This window comes from Anastrepha ludens, chromosome 2 (genome assembly GCF_028408465.1).
Source record: "Anastrepha ludens isolate Willacy chromosome 2, idAnaLude1.1, whole genome shotgun sequence".
Taxonomy (NCBI): domain Eukaryota; kingdom Metazoa; phylum Arthropoda; class Insecta; order Diptera; family Tephritidae; genus Anastrepha; species Anastrepha ludens.
The window spans coordinates 74,299,928-74,318,381 of NC_071498.1; the positions used below are offsets into that span (position 1 = coordinate 74,299,928).

Consider the following 18,454-nt stretch of genomic DNA (forward strand, 5'->3'; position numbering starts at 1 on the left):
AGTGGTCCCCATGGGGAGCACGTTATTGACCACGGGCCTGATCCACTCGAAGTTGGCCAGAGACGCGCCCGTCACCCTTCTGGTGCCGTCCTTTGTCTCATTGCCCTTCGCGTTGGATTCAGGACCGGAGGTAATAACCTGACGCATCAGTCGACTTTTGCAGTATTTGATTTCTGCATCCGTCAGCTGATGGTGAGGACCCGGTTTACCAATCCCAGCCCCCGCTCGTGGGCCAGCAGTCTTCTCGCTTTAAGATAGCTTGGCCGCACCCTTGGATTTGCTTGGGCGAAGGTCAAGCTCCCCATCCTCCACTGACAAGAATTTCGCCGGGCAGACAGCTGTGCTGGACTTTTTGTCGAGGCGCCTATAGGGACGTGGCTCAGCAGAACCTTTTCCCACCACATTGACTGGCGCCAAGACCGCGCTCGTACCTTGGGGGGTCGTGCCTCGGCCATTAGCGGCAGCTGCAGGGCAGGGAGGTATACTGCTTTCAGCCACCGTACGTCTCCGCTTACCTCGAGAGCAAGACAGCTTAGGAGCGCCCGTGCCCACCGAGGATTCGGTAGTTTCCGTGGGTGTCACTTCCGCTGACCGAGGTCTTTTGGAAAACACAGACGCAGAAGGGCAGGTAGAGCCACATGAGGATTGCTCCCGCGTGAGTCTTGCCCATCGCTTTCTTCTTTCCCTCCTTGCCACGCTCTTCGATTCTTTGGGAGGTCATGCAGCCAACGAAGAGACCTCACAACTCAGGCCCTCCGAAACAGGGGAACGTTTTCAGACTCTGAAGGAGCGGAGATTGCGATAGCAACCCCCGTCTCCTCCAGGATGCGCTCTCGCCCGTAGAGCTGAGAGACTTGGGTAATGGTTGGGGCCTCCAGAATCCATGTTCCTCTCGCTGAAGCGGGTGGATTGCCACTTGTGTGGATTCCACCTGGAGTAATTGATCCATTGTTGTCCATTACTTTTTCGGTTGTTTTGTTCGGGACTCCTTCCTAGCCAGTTTGGTTCGCGGATGGCACCCTGATTCTATGCCAACTTTGATTCATCACACGAGTGTTGAACCCACCCTATCAGGGAAAGCCATTCGTGTGATGTCAGGGCTTCCCTATCTACCACCTGGGACGAGCCCGATGGGAGATCAGGCAACTCCACACGGGAGACTAGTCTTCTAAATATCACCAATAAGGATCTAGCGAGCGTATTGTGTGAAAGGCTGAAACCATCAACAACCATTAACACCACCCTTTCGTCGACTTCAAAGCGGCATTCAACAGTGCGTATAGGAGTTACCTATATGCGCGATGTCTGAATTTGGTGTCTCCGCAAAACTAATACGGCTATGCAAGATGAACTTGCTCAACACCAGCAGCGCCGTCAGAATTGGGAAGGACCTCTCCGAGCCGTTTGATACCAAACGAGGTTTCAGACAGGTTGACTCGCTGTCGTGTGACTTTTTTAACCTGATGTTGGAAAGGATCGTACGAGCCGCAAAACTTAATTGCTCAGGAACATCAGCCTTAATAACGGCGTTGTTAGTTCTGCCGTTTCCAAGCTGGATAAATATGCAAAGCGAATGGGTCTGGTGGTGAACGTGGACAAAACGAAGTACCTCCTGTCGTCAAACAAACACTCGGCGCACTCGCGTATCGGCACCCACGTCATTGATAACAGTTATTATTTCGTGGTTGTTAAGGACTTCGTCTACTTAGGAACCAGCATTAACACCGATAACAATGTCAGCCTTGAAATCCAACGTAGAATCTCTCTTGCCAACAGGTGCTAGCCTGGACTAAGTAGGTAAATTAGTAGTAAAGTCCTCTCTCGACGATTAAAATGAACACTCTACAAAGCTCTCATCGCCCGTCTTAACGTATGGCGCAGAAACGTGGACGATGACAATATCCGGATGAAGCGACGCTTGGAGTGTTTGAGAGAAAGATTCTGCGCAAGATTTTTAGACCATCAGACCAAGGTGACGGCAAATATCGCAGGGGATGGAACGATGACCTGTATGAGCTTTACGACGACATAGACACAGCGCAGCGAATAGAGATACAGCGGCTACTCTGGCTGGGTCATGTCGTCCGAATGGATACAAACGCTCCGGTTCTGAAAGTATTCATTGCGGTACCAACCTTTAGTAGGAGAGGAAGGGGAAGGCATCCTCTGCGTTGGAAAGATCGGGTGGAGAAGGACTTGGTTTCACTTTGTTTGTCCAAATGGCTCCGGTTAGCACGTGAAAGAAACGACAATGCGCTTTAATAAACTCGGCCAAAATCGCTTAAGCGGTTATCGCGCCAAATAAGAAGAAGAAGATGTGGTATGAGGAATGGACTTTTGAGAACCTGAATCCGGAAACATGAAAGCAGCACACTTTGGAGACTTGTAGTGTTAATCCGATATTGAGCGAGAAATAGATTGCGCCTTCCGAATTCACTGTGTCGTAAGATTCTATGAATAAAAAAACAAAAGGAAGAGGAATTACTTGTTTGTGATGGTGAAGACTAGACAAATGCAATGGATACAACTAAACACAACTGTACTTTCACAATTTAACTCACGGCACTTCGTTTTCATTGGTGTGTGTAGTTTAAATCTCACAAATCACAATATTACCAAGCCATTTACTGAATTTTCCTAAACATGTATAATTTCCCTTCCTTTTGTTTGTTTTGTATTGCGAAAGGCGCTGACGTCAGACTTGTCAAAGTCGCAAAAAATAAAGTAACTGTTTTTTAAAGACGGCACCTACGATACTCGGCGGCCGCCGTAGCCGAATTGGTTGGTGCGTGACTACCATTCGGAGTTCAGAGAGAACGTAGGTTCGAATCTTGCTGAAACACCAAAATGAAGAAAAAGTTTTTTCTAATAGTGGTTGCTCCTCGGCAAGCAATGACAAACCTGAGAGTGTATTTCTGCAATGAAAAAGCACCTCATAAAAATATCAAAACAAACATACAGTTGCGGACAAAACTCTCCATACGATCCCTTTTTTTTAATTTCTCCCCATCTAAAGCATTTAAAAGAAATGAAATGTAAAGGAAAAAATTATTTTCAATATTTACTTTAAAAGTTATTCACGAAAAACCAAAAAAAGGCACTGACAAAAGTGTACATACGAACTTAGAAAACAAGAATTATCTAGGAAAACTGATTAAATTTGTGGAAATTATTATTTTTTTTTTTGAGCCACCACCAGCATCGATGACTGCTTGCAAACTTCTGGGCATTCAAGCTGCTGTTGTTGTTCTCTGCAACTTACTGTGTACTCATGCGCGCACTTGACGCACATCAGCTGCGGTTGTCGAACATTAAGAAGACATATTATATTTACATACATATATTGATGCATACATATGTACGGAGACGCGACCATTCGACATGACAAAAATTCAAGATTTACCAAAATTGGCAAATGATTCAATGCGAAATATTCCAATATAGACTATTTTCGAATGGTCAAGAAAATTGGCATATGGGTGGCTCGTTTTATGTATGAAAGTACTTTGCTCGTAGAAAAATGAGCTCGAACTTATCAATGAATTTGTTTTTGTTGTGCTTTCTAATATTTGAAACTGTTCAGCGCCGTCGCGGGTAAATAATGGCCGCTACAAACGTGCCTATGAATGCATTTTGTTTTTGTAGTCGCCAGGCTTAGAATTTTGGTTTTGAAGACAAACGCATGAAGAGGCATAAAGTGAGTGTGAGCGGTTATATGTACATACATATGTATATACGAATATGCATTGTTTTACTTAGAATAGAAACATCTACGTACATACATTGTCCCAACATATATATTCATATGTATATGTAAACGCATACGGATTACATGAAATTTTTGCATATATAGGTATATTAATATGTTTACATATGTTTGTCTATTTGCTCTTGAATTTTTTATAGTATGTAGATATGCATGTAAGCTGTGTTATGAGCATAGATGACGTTATGAGGCAGGTCAAGATTATTTCTGCCCACCTGAAAATGGATGGTGACTGTTATATGCATTCAACACTTTGTAGTATATGAATATACATACTAATTTAAAAAGTACAACATATTGTTGAATACTAACCCTTGATGTAAATGAATAGTTTACAAAATTAGTTTTTATGTGAATATTATGAAATAATTTTAATAATACACTCCATATCAATACAATTTAAGTATTAGATCCTTAAAATTTCACATTCATGCATGCATATACTTAGATTAAATATATTCATCTCACACGAAATAATCCATTTGCGCATGCATAATGCCGATGGCAAATAAGCCTGAAAGAAAAATGTACACGCCTGTTGTTATTTTATTTTGCCTAACACCAAATCTTGGCATTTTACATTTCAATGCAAACGCTATATTTAATTCTGTTGACTACGCTACGCTATGTTAACTCTCTTCTGTTAACTTTTCCAAGGCCGTGGTGAAATAATACAAGTTTCTTACCCACGTTTTGTTAGCAATTGACATCATTTCGTTCTAGCCTTCTCTATGAATTTACGTTCTCTGCTTGAACCATAAGAAGGTGACTATTGTGAACAGATAATAGTGCAAGAAGTAGAAAATTTGCTGACGGGTTCTTTATTTACTAACTTTCATTAAGTAGTTGAATATCTTTTTATTTTGAACAACAAAATCCTACAATAAGGATATGTCAAAAGTTACTGTGCAGGATATTGAGTCCGTGGATGACTACTGGGGACCCACGTTTCGTTCAATTTTAGAAGGTATTTGGATAACTTAATGTGTATATATACATAGATATCCACGCACTACTACAACTTTACTCTTACTACTTAAGGCAACAATACTGAGTCAATCTCCGAACAGCTCGACCAGCGTATACGCAGCCATGATAAGGACATTGAACGAATATGCAACCTCTATTATCAAGGATTCATAGACTCCATACAGGAGCTGCTGCAAGTGCGCACACAAGCAAAACAACTTCACGAAGAGGTGCATACATTGGATCGCTCATTACAGCAAATAAGTACGTCGGTGTTGCAGCAAGGACACGATTTGGTGCGTGCGCGCCAAATTGAGTCAAATTTGGCTAACGCCATTGACGCTCTACAAGCGTGTCTTCCGGCACTCGAATGCTACATTAAATTTATTCAGCAAGCAAATAATAAACAGTATTATCAATCTTTACGCACGCTGGAATCATTGGAATCCCAGCACTTGGTTGGACTAAACAACTATCGTTTTGCCACTCAAATTCGGCAAGCAATACCAGTCGCCAAAGAGAATATAAGACGTTCCGCCGAGGCCGACTTTCGAGAGTTTCTCGAAAATATTAGAAAATTTTCACCGAAGATCGGTGAAGTGGCTATAATGCATACCAAGAAACTGCAGAAACGTGATATCAATGCCATTATAGAAGAGCACAAGTTGCGTCAGCCTGACAATCGTGAGGAAGAAAATAATTTAAGTGCACAGAATCTTATTGATTTCTCGCCAATATATCGTTGTTTACACATTAACATAGTTTTAGGCCAACGTGAATACTTTGAAAAAGACTATCGGCAACAGCGTCGAGATCAATCAAAGCTGGTGCTGCAACCACCGCCAGGCATGCACGACAACTTGGATGCATACAAAACATATATATGTGCTATTGTTGGCTTTTTCATTGTGGAGGATCATGTTAAAAATACAGCTGGAGATGTGGTAACAACGTCATATTTGGAAGATATGTGGTCCATCTCCTTAACGAAATTCGTAAATGAGATTAGCATGGCATCGTCATCTTGTACCGATCCAAACATATTACTGCGCATAAAGAATTTGATTATGTTGTCCATCAATACTTTCAAATGTTACGGCTACACAGTAAACATGCTGTTCGAGTGTTTACATAATATGCGCGATCACTATAATGAGGCTAGTAGATAAAAAAGTATTTAGAAAATATAAAAAGTTTAATAATTCCTTTATTTTCAGGTATTATTACAACGCTGGGTACATGTTTTCCGTGATGTACTGGATAAGGAGCAATTTCTGCCGATGATTGTAGAAAATCAAGAGGAATATGAGTCAATTATTGAACGTTTTCCCTTCCATTCAGATCAATTGGAACATACGACGTTTCCGAAGAAATTTCCCTTTTCACGCATGGTACCGGAAGTCTATCACCAAGCGAAAGAATTTATGTACGCCTGTATGAAATTCGCTGAAGAACTTACACTTTCACCAAATGAAGTGGCAGCAATGGTACGGAAAGCGGCAAATTTATTGCTGACACGTAGCTTTAGTGGTTGTTTGTCTATGGTGTTTCGCAATCCTAGCGTCGCCCTACTGCAACTTATTCAAATTATTATTGACACGCAGTACTTGGAAAAGGCTGGTCGCTTTTTGGATGAATTCGTTTGTTACATGACTAACACGGTAAGCAATATTTCACTAACGCCATCGGCTATGTTCCATGTGGCTCGCCAGGAAGCAGAAAAACAGGTTGCCGTACGCATTTGCTCTAAAATAGATGAATTCTTTGATTTGGCAGCCTACGATTGGTTGCTCATTGAACCACCCGGGATCGCATCCGCTTACATTACCGATATGATTTCTTATTTAAAGAGTACATTTGATAGCTTTGCTTTCAAATTGCCGGGCATTGCACAAACGGCTTGCCGACGCACCTGTGAACACATCGCAAACAAAATTTATAATATACTCTACGATGAGGAAGTGAAACAAATTTCAACTGGCGCACTGCAACAAATCAATTTGGATTTGTTGCAATGTGAATTCTTTGCTGCATCTGAGCCGGTCCCTGGTTTGCGGGAAGGTGAACTTTCCAAATATTTTCTCGAAAATCGGCAACTACTCGACTTACTCATTATGGAGGAATGGAGTACATATTTGCATGATTACGGCAAGCAAGAGAATAGATATCACTTGGTGCATCCACAATCGATTATTACTATTTTGGAGAAGATACGCGAAGCAGACAAGAAAACAATGTTTTCAGTACTGCGCAAAAATGACAAAAAAAAGCTGCTGGATACAGTACTGAAACAACTAAAACACCTAAGCGAGCGGCAGAATTAGATGCAGAGTATATTTTACGGAGAAAAAAAAATAGGTTTAAGCGGTGAAGACAGTAAGAAATTTATATCATGTTGCGGGGAATATCCTCCATTGCTTAAAGGTTTCGCATATAATGCGAGAGGATCCAGTTCATAGGATAAAAAAATTATACAGCCAGAGGGACCAAAGGTTGTGATGAAAACCCAAAATCCTGTGGTTATTAAAACGATGATGTTGTGGCAAAAATTCAAATATAATCTCATTTATTCAGCTTCAAAATTACAATTTATCTACATATGTATATTTTCCGAAATATTCCCCTTTATATACATATTTTTTTTTCAATCAAAGCCTACCTTTTTTACAGTAAATTATCACGAATAACAAGAGTTGATAAACCTTTAAGTGCTTTACCATAAGTGCACGTATGTATAAGAACTCTCTCTCTCTCTTAGCTTCACAGTCTGTGGTGGACCATAGCTTCATCAACAATCCTCCTCCAATTCAGTCTTTCTCTTGCCTCATTACTCCAATTACGAACTTTCACCGCTTTAAAGTCTGCTTCTGCGTCATCAAGTCATCTCTTTCTTGGTCGGCCTCTCTTTCCTCTTCTAATTGGACGCAAATTAAACACCCTTTTTTGGATTCTTTTGTTGGACATTCTTATGATGTGGCCACTCCAACTAATCCGCTGCGCTTTAACAAAACGTATTACATTTTCACCACCAATAAGGTTTTTGAATTTCGTTGTTGTAACGGATGCGATATATGCCATTTTCAAGCCGAATAGGACTGTAGATTTTTCTCATTATAGTTCTTTCAAATCGCAATTGCTGGTTTATATCATTAGCTTACAGTGTCCAGATTTCAGCGCCATAAGTAAGAACCGTAGATTGTTGGCATCCATATTACGTGCTGAGGGAAGCATAAACTTAGTTTTTTCGGCGTTAACATTCACCCCTATAATTTTTGCTTTTGTTTCTAGCAGCTTGAATATGTGAATTAGTTTGTTTTTGTTTTCTTGCCATGATAGTTTGGAACCGGTCGGCCAATTGCTTTAAAAGTCGACAGCAACATTTCCTTGTCTTTGCCCTAAGTGCTACCGGCGAGTGACTCGAGAACCTTGTTGCGATTCTGAACTTTAGTTGCAATAGCTGTTGTATGCGCTGAAAAGGAGAGCAAGCTGTCAAAGGTGACTCCCAATATTTTGGGGTTGTTACCCGTCGGAATTTGTGTATCATCGACTTTCACCTTGAGTTTTAGCTTGACCTCCTTTGTCCAGGTGGTGAAAAGGGTCACCGTGGATTTAGTGGGGGAGGGTTGTAAATTCCTCGCAGTGAAGAAGCGAAAAAAGGCTAGTCGTTTAAGTTGGAGCATAGGCCATCAATGTCATTGCCCGGCGCCATTATCGTGCAGTCGTCGGCGTATGAGACCAGGGAGACTCATTCTGGTGGCTGGGGGAGTTTCGTGACATAGAAGTTGAAAAGCAAGGGTGAAAGGACACCACCCTGCGGTACGCCTTGCTTTATTTTCCTCTGTTTAGATATTTGGTCTCGAAATATCACCGACGAATGACGACCACTTAGGTAGTTCGCGGTCCACCTCTTCAGCCCTGGCGGGAGTGTCGACTGTAAAATGTCATCTAGTAGCGTGGCGTGGCAGACGATGCCGAAAGCCTTTTGTAGATCCAACGCTACTAGGATAGCCCTCTTGCAGAGGCGGCTTTGGTTGAGACCGCGGTTTACCTGGGTGTTAATGACGGTGAGTGCCGTGGTGGTGCTATGCACTCTTCGGAGGCCATGCTGGTGTGAAGCTGAGGTCAACTGTTCTGTGAGGAGCGGGAGTAGAAGGGCCTCAAGAGTGTTCACTACTGGGGAAAGGAGAGTTATCGGGCTCCCTGAACCTCATCGCTGGAGAAACCAAGTGGCGCACTGTTGTATGTCAGTTTGTGCAGCCGTCTGGTGCACTACATTTGGATCTGTCGGCCGGAGGATGCAGAATAAATTGCCGGCTAAAATGGCACACGCATCTCTTCGGATCCAACGAAGCATGACCGTTGAAGGTCATATCCACCTTGTCATTGTGCTTCGTCGGGTTCGACAGAGACCTTCCGGTGGGTTCGACAGAGACCTTAAGAGCGTGCTTATACCAGAGGTGAAGTTACAGGACTTCAAATGCTCTTCCCATTTGTTACGGTTGTGTTGAGTTACCAGGTGTAGGCGATCACGTTCGTTCGCCAGAACAGCTGCTTCAGCTGGGAAATTGGGACGTGTGTCCCGGATCCTTCCAGCGAGTATGAAGTACCTTACACATACCTTGTGGACTACTCCCTATGAGTCTTAAGGCCTGGGGGTGGGATACGGTACACTAGACAGGGCTAGTTTACTGGGGCGGCAGCCCTTAAACGGGAAAATCCCGAGTCATTCCGGTAACGAAGAACCGCCTGTAATCGGAATGGCCAGGATTCCGTCTTCCCTACCTGTTTTATTGTTTTTTAATTTATTTATTCTCGGTTACTTCAATTATGCTCGGTCCGTCAATCAATATTTCAGCTGTATGGAACTCGTCTCTTTCATTGCTATTATAATTATCATTCATATGACTTTCGTCATTCATACGACTAGAACGCAGGTTATGACTCGACGCAGCTGGGAAAATTATGAGTATTTCGTCATCACCGACCAGGGATCCGTAGAGTTAGTCACATGGGCACAAGGGCTACTTCGTATGCCCAGCTCTGTCGTGTGCTCTTAGATGTAATCTGCTTCCACAATTGTTAAGCGCTTTTCAGGAAAATAGAACCAGCCCACCCCAATTGATGACGTAATAATTCAGAGGGGGTAATAACTTCTGAAGCGCAGCCTGCAGGATTCTGTTCAGAACGGACGTAATTCCAACATTCGGGAGGCAGAATTTTTTGAATGTCAGTGACGCGGTTGCAATAAACGTCATCCATCTGCTGGGGTCAGCTTGTAACCACGCAAATGCTTTGGGAGTGCCCGTCAAAGCGGTTAGCTGAGATCGGTCCAGCAGTGTCCCGCGGTTCACACCAGTTTCGCAGCAAGATGCGCGACGCATAGTTCAAGATGTGGCAACGGTGTTGATTTAAGCGCCGTCACCTTGGTTCTCGAACAAATTAGTGGCACAGTAATGCTACCGTCGCTGTGTGGTGTACGCGCGTATAGAACGGCAGCGTATGCGCGTCAGCGAATACGTGCAATTGCATAAATGACCCAACTACTCCCGCACCAATCCAAACGTGACAACTGCTGCAGTTCTATGAGGTGCTCCAAACTCTTCGTGGCGATGGACTTAGGAAGGATTTAATCCTAACCTACTTTAGTGCGCCATATGTGTTAAAACCACATCATAGAATTTATAGTTGCGGGAGCCAGGAGCCCCAGAGGATCGAAGAACGTATTGCGTGATAGAAACATAAGCATGGTCAAATTAACAGGCAGTTCCCTCAAATTAATGGTGAACGTGAAGTAGTCTCCCCTTGTGCTCCAGATAAGACATAAAGCGTGAACACCTTAGCGTAGAGGATATAATGTGGTATGATAGTAGATGCATTGGAAATGCTTGCGTTTAGTTCAGTGCAGTTCAATGATCACTTTCGAAATTGTAACCCTCCTTCCCTCAATATTTCGCAGACCTTTTGCTGCAGCAATCGAAGTTCTTCTTTACTAGATGCACCAGTTCGTCTTTACAGATGTACTTACCTCATCCATCTAAAAATCCTTGAGGATGGCATAACAATTCGACGAATCTCGTGCCATCTGTTGAGATGAGACGTAGCTGCTATACGCTATGACGGGGTTCTAAGACTGGATATGCCCCTAGAACTATATTAATTGGATTCGAGCGAATCAGTAGGCAGGACCAAGGCTGGGTTGATGTCTGTGAAGCTGGAATTAGCTGAGCATAAGACCGATGTAGTCCTAATAAGCAGTAGAAAGATAGTAAAAACTATGAATGGAATGTGCTGTAAAGAAGGCATCGAGTGTGCAGTCCTGTATGCCGCGAATAATGTAAAACAATGAGTGAGAATGGGTACTAATCCATGCGTCCACCCACCGGTCTTGCCAGCGAGCGATCGAACAACGTTTTTCTGTAATATTTTTATGCCTTGCTCTACCACCGTGTTAGCTTTGTCTACGGGGACTAAGCTGGCTATAACGAAGGACGCATTGTTCGAAATTCGTCGGAAGCCGCAGATAGTCCGCAAAGCGCTTATCCGATAGACGGCTATCAGTTTTTTTGTGTAGATATTCAGTGCCTCAGCCTCGATGCCTTTTTCACAGCATATTCCAGGGTATTTTAATAGTTACAGTCCCGACATTTACATTCATAGTTTCTACTACCTTTATACTGCTTATTAGGACTACATCGGTCTTATGTTCAGCTAGTTCCAACTTTATAGACCTTAGCCAAGCCTTGATCCTTCTTACTGATTTGCTGGCAATTCTCTTATTTCGTGGATTTTCTTTGATACCATTACCACCGCGATGTCATCCGCGAATCCAATGACTTAAATTCTAGGGGCATATCCAGTCTTAGAACCCCGTCATACATTAAGTTCCATATCAGTGGACCCAGAACTGATCCTTGAGGAACCCCTGCTGTCACGATGTACTCCTCAGCACTTTTTTCGCTTCTAAACCTCACGGTCCATGAAATAGCTTCCAGTTATTCCGACCTTATTTTTGCGAGGGTTTCCAGTATACGTTGCCAGCTAGCTATGTTAAAAGCGTTTCTAAAGTTCAGAGTTACGCAGTACTCTTTTTTCCAGCCACACCATCTCTTGCCTTCAATGGCTTCTGTTGCTAAATCTACTATGCATTTGATAGCATCCACTATTGAGCGGGATTTACTGAAGCCAAACTGGTATGTAGATAGAATACATTCATCTTCAGCGAAAGATAACAAGCTGCCGCAAATAATACTCTCTAAAATTTCTCCCATTGTGTCTAGTAGACAAATTGGTCGGTAAGACTCGAAATCGCCGCACAAGTGCTTGCATCTTCCACCTCTTTGGGAAAGTGCCTTCGTTAAGGCAGGTTTGGAATACCGCTAGAAATATGTATGGACGTTTGGAAATCGCTAATTTCAGTCCTCTATTTGGTTTACCATCTGGACCTCGAGCTTTCTTTGACTTTATTTTATTATACGCCGCTTGGAGTTCTTGTTCGATGGCTCGAGGGATGTCACCTGCTTCGTATTGTGTGCAGGATGGCAAAATGTTTTCAGATTTTTGAGGAAAAATAGTAGTAACAATTTGGCGCAGCCTTACTGGGCAAGTAATTTGGGGTGGGCGTACGCTTTTCGCTTTGGATAATACCACCCGGTACTAATCATATATTTAAGGATTTCGCCTAGTTTCTCGTCCTTCGACTTTGGACCTGTCAGCTTTCAGTAATGTCCATTATGATAGCTGATAGTCACTGTGCGTGTAGCCCTCGCTCACCCTCCATTTTTTGAGCAAGAGAATCATTTGCCAGGGCAATATCTATAATTGACCCCATTCTTATTTTACGGTAGGTGTAAGTTGACCCGCTATTTAGAACAGTAATGTGGAGGGAAGCGAATGCACCAAGAAGCATCTCTCCTCTTTTGTTTGTGCGCCGGCTTCCCCATTCGGTTGCCCAAGCGTTGAAATCACCCGGTATGATTAAAGGCGATTTCCTACTAGCTTCCAGTACAATGTTTTGAAGAAGCTGTTCGTACTGCGTTGTTGTCAGACTGGGTCTTGCGTAGCAACTGACGAAGTTGGTTCCATTTATTTTGGATCAGAACAACGCTTCACCAGCGCTATTATCCTCTTAGAAAGCGAGCCCTCCATAAAGCCAGATGACCGCGCAGTTTTAGCTGTCGGAGGCCCATGTGCTGTGGTTTTCACACTTGTAGGACTCACTTATAATGGCAATATCTGCTCTAATTTCTTCAACTTTTTGTGATAATAGGTCTTGAGCGGCCTTACAGCGCTTGGCGAAGTGACCGTCAACACCACATTTCCGACTAGCCCATTTGCGCGACATGTGGCCGTATTCTAGGCATATATAACATTTTTGTAACAAGACACGTTCTCGCAAGCGTCGATGACCCATCCAAATTACACAGCGAGAGGGGCCAAATGTTGTGATGAAGACTCAAAATCCTGAAGTGATGATGTAGTAAACATCCAAATATAAATACGTTTCTTCAGCTTCGAAATTACAATTCAATCTTCAATTTCAATGAAAGCCTATCTAATTTCACAGAAAATTATCACAATAACAAGAGTTGATAAACCGTAAAGTTGTTCGAATGGAAACAAACGCACCGGCTCTGAAAGTATTCGGTACAACGCCTGAAGGTAGAAGGGCAAGACCAAGTCGAGAAGGATTTGGTGTCACTAGGTTAGCATGTAAAAGAAGCGCTTTGTTGAGCTCAGCCAAAATCGCTTAGGGGGTCACTCCACCAATAACGACGAAGGGCCTGTTTTCGGACCATAGTAGCCTTGCTGTGAAGATAAGCAGAAGAGCAAACTTTCGAAGGTAACAACCAGTAACTCGAGGTTATTCAAGGTTCCCGTATCACACAGTGGTATCACAACGGACCTGTAAGGTCTATGTGAGTTGGTCGTACGAACCGACTACCATCATAACATAACCTAATGTAAAATTTCTGAACTTGCAGAATACTTGATGATCTGAAAATTGAATCAAAACTCGAGAATTTCCTTGGGAACACTTGCAAAGGAGCTTAACGAGGAGTGTGGTACAAAGCTATAAATACACCAACCCAGAGTTCCGACAAAAATGTGAATGAAAATGTGTGGGCCTTTTTGAAGAAAAGAGAAGCTAAAAGACATCCAAAGAATGCAGCAGCATTAAAAACTGCAATAATGGAGAAATGGCATGACATACCGAACGTATACGACGTAAATAAATTAGTCCATACCATGAAAAAGCGTCAGCAAAATATTATTGAAGCTAACGGTTACCATACCGAATATTAAATTAATTAAAAAATCACATATCCACATTATGTATTTAATAAAAAGTCCTGTATTAAAGTTTGTTAAAACAGTTTATTAGTGTGATATTTGTTTTTGTTGCTTTAGCTGTTGGTTTTCCGATCAATTTGAAGTTTTTTTTATTAATTCCCTTCAAATGCTGTGAATAAATTGAATCAGTACAAAAAAGAAATCAAAGATAAATAAAGAGTGCTATTTTTTCTATTGAAATAGACAAATTGAATTTATTTTCAATAATCATATTCTTGACAAACTGTACATATGTATATACATATATATAATTCCCTGAACACATTCGAATTGAGTGCGAAGCACAAGTGATATTCTCATTTATTTTATTTGTGAACTCGTTCCATTCATGTTTATTATTAAGAGCAAAAGTACCAATTGGTATTAGAAGTGGCCCTAATGACCCTAATTGAAATGTTTATGCTGTGAAATTTATAAGGTGATATTACTGGCAGTAATGTGTATAGTATAAAAGTGGTAAAGGACGTGACGCCGCATTTTTGATAATGGGCGTGATCGTATAAATGAATACATAGTTCATATTGTCGCCAGGGTATCTTCCAGCATGCATGACACAAATTGTTCAAGCGGAAATGTTTCTATATATATATATTTCTAAATTTATTTCTATATTTCTAAAGTACGCTTTAGGTGTTTATAATAAATGTTATTTATATTAAGCAAAGAGTAAAAATTAAATATATTTTAATTTCTATATTTATATTCATGCTGTTAAATTCTTTATTACGTTATAAAATATCGATACGACCATAATTACATTACGATTATACTATGTATATGTAAAAGAAAACACGAAATAAAATGGTATTCTTAAAACACAAAAGAAACAATTAAATTCTTTCCAAGCAGTTTGGAAAAAGAATATAATTAAAATGTAGAATTTGCTAATTTTATTTAAGCGTTGTTGTTGTTGTAGCGCCATAAACATTGACGATTCTTGGCCGAACATAAATCCGGATCGTTTCGGTAACGTAGAACCGACTGTCGTGGAAACGTTATTTAAGCGTGGCTCGAACCAATAATTCGAGAGAATCCCTTTAAAAAACACAAAATCATGTCCAGAGAAGCGAATGTATCAATCAGATCCATGTCAAGACCAATTAGAAATGATCTCCACATGAAAGTATTCCGTCGCTCAACTCGTCATCTTTTGACAACAGGCTTGAAAAAAATTAGACTCGACAGAACCAAGCAGCTTCTTCGGTGGTACGCGGTCAACGGCCATGAAAATATTATTCTCACAGATGAGACAATTTCCCCTGTTAAAGAAGTATTTTAGTATTATTCCTTATTAGAATAACGAGAAAATCTAAGCTAAAACTTCAGTGTGACCACCATTCAGCCTCCATAATGGTTTAGCGAGGAGTGTCTTAAAAAAGCATTACATCTCTTTATTTCTGGGAAAAAGGGATTAAAACCGGGCAAAAGTTTACCAGGAAGATGTCATAGAAGGCGTAGTGAAGCCATTGAGCAGTACTCTCTTAGTTGAATCCTCTAGCTAGATTCTGCTCCAGCCCATAAGGCAAAAACCGCCAAGCAGAGGCTAAAAACAATATTATTGGGCTCATAACCGCAGAAGATTGGACGTCTGGAAGTCCAGATCTTAATCCATCGGACCATACACCTGAAATAAAAATGAAGTTCGTATACAGAGATGTTCACTGAAGCATTGACTGTAAATCTGCAGTATTTTTTGCTGTAATTTAAAATTGAGAAACATTTTTGAAAATTTAAACATACAAAAAAGGCGTTGCAGAAGGAAATTGAAAATAAAAACAGTGCGATTGTCTGGATTATGTTGTGCCCGTATTTAACTCATCGAAGCTTAAAAACAATGATATTTAAAGTCGCAACAAATAATAAAGTAATTAAAAATAAAAAATTACGGTTTATAGTATATTGTATTGCTTCGATTAGTTTTACAAACGGGTCCTCATGCTTTTTATAAACAGATTTTCTCCACAAAAATTCGATTATCATGTCTGCAAAACAAATAGGGTGATTGTAGTTGTCTTTATTACTATTATTATTCGTTTCCTTTCAAAAAATAAAGCTCATCAGTCCGATTCCGGCTACGCAATCCACAATTTTTTTGCGTAGAACTCCTTTTCGCGTGGGCGGAATTGGGCCGCACTTCAAAAAAATAACCCTCATCAGCCCAATTACGGCTACGCAATCCACAGTATTTTTGCGCAGAACTCCATTCCGCGTGGGCGGCCTTCGTCATATGTGTGTGTGTAGTAAGGAGGTACAATAACCCCCATCCCCATCATTAACACTAAGCTGAAATAATTCATTTTTGTTCATATTTTTGTCATTCCAATCTTCTTATTCGCGTTTAAAATTGGAAAGTGATTATATGGACAAATGCATTTGCATTTAATCTCAATGAAAATAATTCGAATACAAGAATAAAAATAAGTAAAAACACGCGAGTGAATGTATATTTAGTGAATTTTAGTGAAGTGTAAAAGAGTATAGTGTAATGTACCAAACTATAGCGAAGTTCCCGAGGGCATTTTGAAGGCAATTAATTACGAAAATATTATTTCCCGAATAATTGGGAGTTATAAAGATTGTTGCTTAACACCTCCCTAACATCTGCACCAAGTTTCATTAATTAAGACATAGTTTGACAAAAATTGCCCAATGTACATTATTGCGAATCCCAGCCCTTAGACATTATAAGCAAATTTTTCGTGTTAGCCATGGAAAGCCAACCCACATAGAGTTTGGTTGGCTTTGTTTATTTGTTTTCTTAATAAGGTGACTGAAGCCGCACTTGTCAAAATCGCGAAAAATAAAAGTATACTTTTGGGAAGGCGTCACCTTTGGTCTTTTATTCGCTTTGATTAGAATCAACCTACTTTTATTTTGAAGCGAATGCACACTATAAATTTGCCTTACTTTGACTTCAGCTCTGCTATTAGAAACCATCTAGGTCAGAATATTTAAAAAGTAAATAAACTTTACGAAAAGTACTTCAACACAGTGGAGAATATACCAGTTTTCTTCATTTAATCATTGCCAAATAATACCCGCTTACAATGGATATGTTCAAGCCTATGTCATGGTATATTGGCAGCGAGTGGACAATGCCTCGAAAGGGGTTGCGCAAACATGTACTCTCTTTGGACAATTTCAAGCATTTGGATAAACCGCATTTGGTGTCTAAGGTTACATTAAAGGTGGAGGAAGTACATAATTTGAATGAACGTAAAAGTCGACACTTGGCCAATGAAGTACTTGGTCTCGAGCAACTACTTGAAATGGGTAATGCGCTTACGCCGGTTGACTACTATGTAGAACTGCTTGTGCGTCAATTTGTAGTGGGTGAACGGGCTCGTTGCTTTATTACTACAAAACGAGAAGAAATAAGTTTTATAATGTCCCTGGTAAGCATACATGAAACAAAAGAAATACAAAAACTAAGCGTGGCAGAAACTTACTCGCTAGCGTTGCGTTACAAAGAAAACGGTGTGACTATGTTCAAGCAATACCCACTCTTTGCGCACGACTATTTCTCACGTGCTGCCAAGTGCTTGATCTCGTATAAACCTCACGATAGCTTGTCTGCATGTATGGATGGTGTGTCCCGTAAGAATATACAAATGCTGTTCACCCAAATACAAACAAATTTGGCAGCTTGCTTGTTGTCTCAACACCGTTATGAAGATGTAATATATCAAACAAAGTTTGTTGAAGAACAATCGGATGCATCAGAAAAGAGTATATATAGACGAGCAATGGCATTATACCACCTTAAAGAATTTGAAAAAGCAAGGCACACCATCGAACATATTCGGAATTATCAAGAGAAAAAGGAATTCGCCAAACTACATCAACGCATAACGGAAAGTTGGAAGTCTAGTAATAAACAATATAAAAATTTAGTAAAGCGCATGTTTACCTAAAGTTCGTTGAAAGCATTTATTAAAAAGAAGGATGTAAACTTGATATAATGTGTTGACATCGTGTGATGTGTTAAAATAAAAACTAAGTCTCACTAAGAACATATTCCATTGTAAGCGTATTCTTTAATGTTATAATATTTTTGTAGATATATATATATACTCATGAAAAATAAAAAGTGCGATATTTTGACTAGTTTTGTTATACTTTTGTTTATTCGGTGTCTTAATTTTTTACGAAGGGTACACTAATCACGAATCCTACAAAAAGCATAAAAATCGTTTTTTTTTTTTTATTTTGTGCAAAAGTTGTGGAAATTCTACAAATTTACACCAAAACTTTAATCAGAATTCTTATTGTGTAGCATAGATGGCATAGGTAATTGATAATAAGATGCAAGGTGGACTTAATAAAGTGATGGTAACCACCCAGCTGAATTTTTCGCCGTAAATAGGA

At 40.6% G+C, this 18,454-nt stretch overlaps 2 protein-coding genes across 3 annotated transcripts; both read left to right on the top strand.

Moving 5' to 3' along the window:
• Window positions 1-4,537: 4,537 nt before the first annotated feature.
• LOC128871855 (exocyst complex component 6) lies at window positions 4,538-14,111 on the top strand. 2 transcript variants are annotated; one of them, XR_008456068.1, is made up of 4 exons: window positions 4,538-4,733; window positions 4,808-5,892; window positions 5,953-13,650; window positions 13,717-14,111. XR_008456068.1 is itself a non-coding variant. In XM_054113980.1 (3 exons), exons 1-3 carry the CDS (start codon window positions 4,658-4,660, stop codon window positions 7,057-7,059), a joined length of 2,268 nt encoding a protein of 755 aa, XP_053969955.1. In that variant the 5' UTR covers window positions 4,538-4,657; the 3' UTR covers window positions 7,060-14,111. The 2 variants fall into 2 exon arrangements, 1 of the variants encoding a protein (XP_053969955.1); XM_054113980.1 differs by having other exon boundaries at window positions 5,953-14,111.
• A 2,853-nt stretch (window positions 14,112-16,964) lies between these two features.
• On the top strand, window positions 16,965-18,190 carry LOC128871856 (uncharacterized). The gene has a single exon (XM_054113981.1). It carries the CDS (start codon window positions 17,134-17,136, stop codon window positions 17,998-18,000), a length of 867 nt encoding a protein of 288 aa, XP_053969956.1. The 5' UTR covers window positions 16,965-17,133; the 3' UTR covers window positions 18,001-18,190.
• The last annotated feature ends 264 nt before the right edge of the window (window positions 18,191-18,454 follow it).

Bases quoted from the DNA above. Each gene is read 5' to 3' on its own strand.
- LOC128871855 (XM_054113980.1), top strand. From the start codon at position 4,658: ATGTCAAAAGTTACTGTGCAGGATATTGAGTCCGTGGATGACTACTGG. The intron at 4,734-4,807 runs GTATTTGGATAA...TTACTACTTAAG, and splicing joins GTTTCGTTCAATTTTAGAAG to GCAACAATACTGAGTCAATC. The intron at 5,893-5,952 runs GCTAGTAGATAA...CTTTATTTTCAG, and splicing joins TGCGCGATCACTATAATGAG to GTATTATTACAACGCTGGGT.
- LOC128871856 (XM_054113981.1), top strand. From the start codon at position 17,134: ATGGATATGTTCAAGCCTATGTCATGGTATATTGGCAGCGAGTGGACA.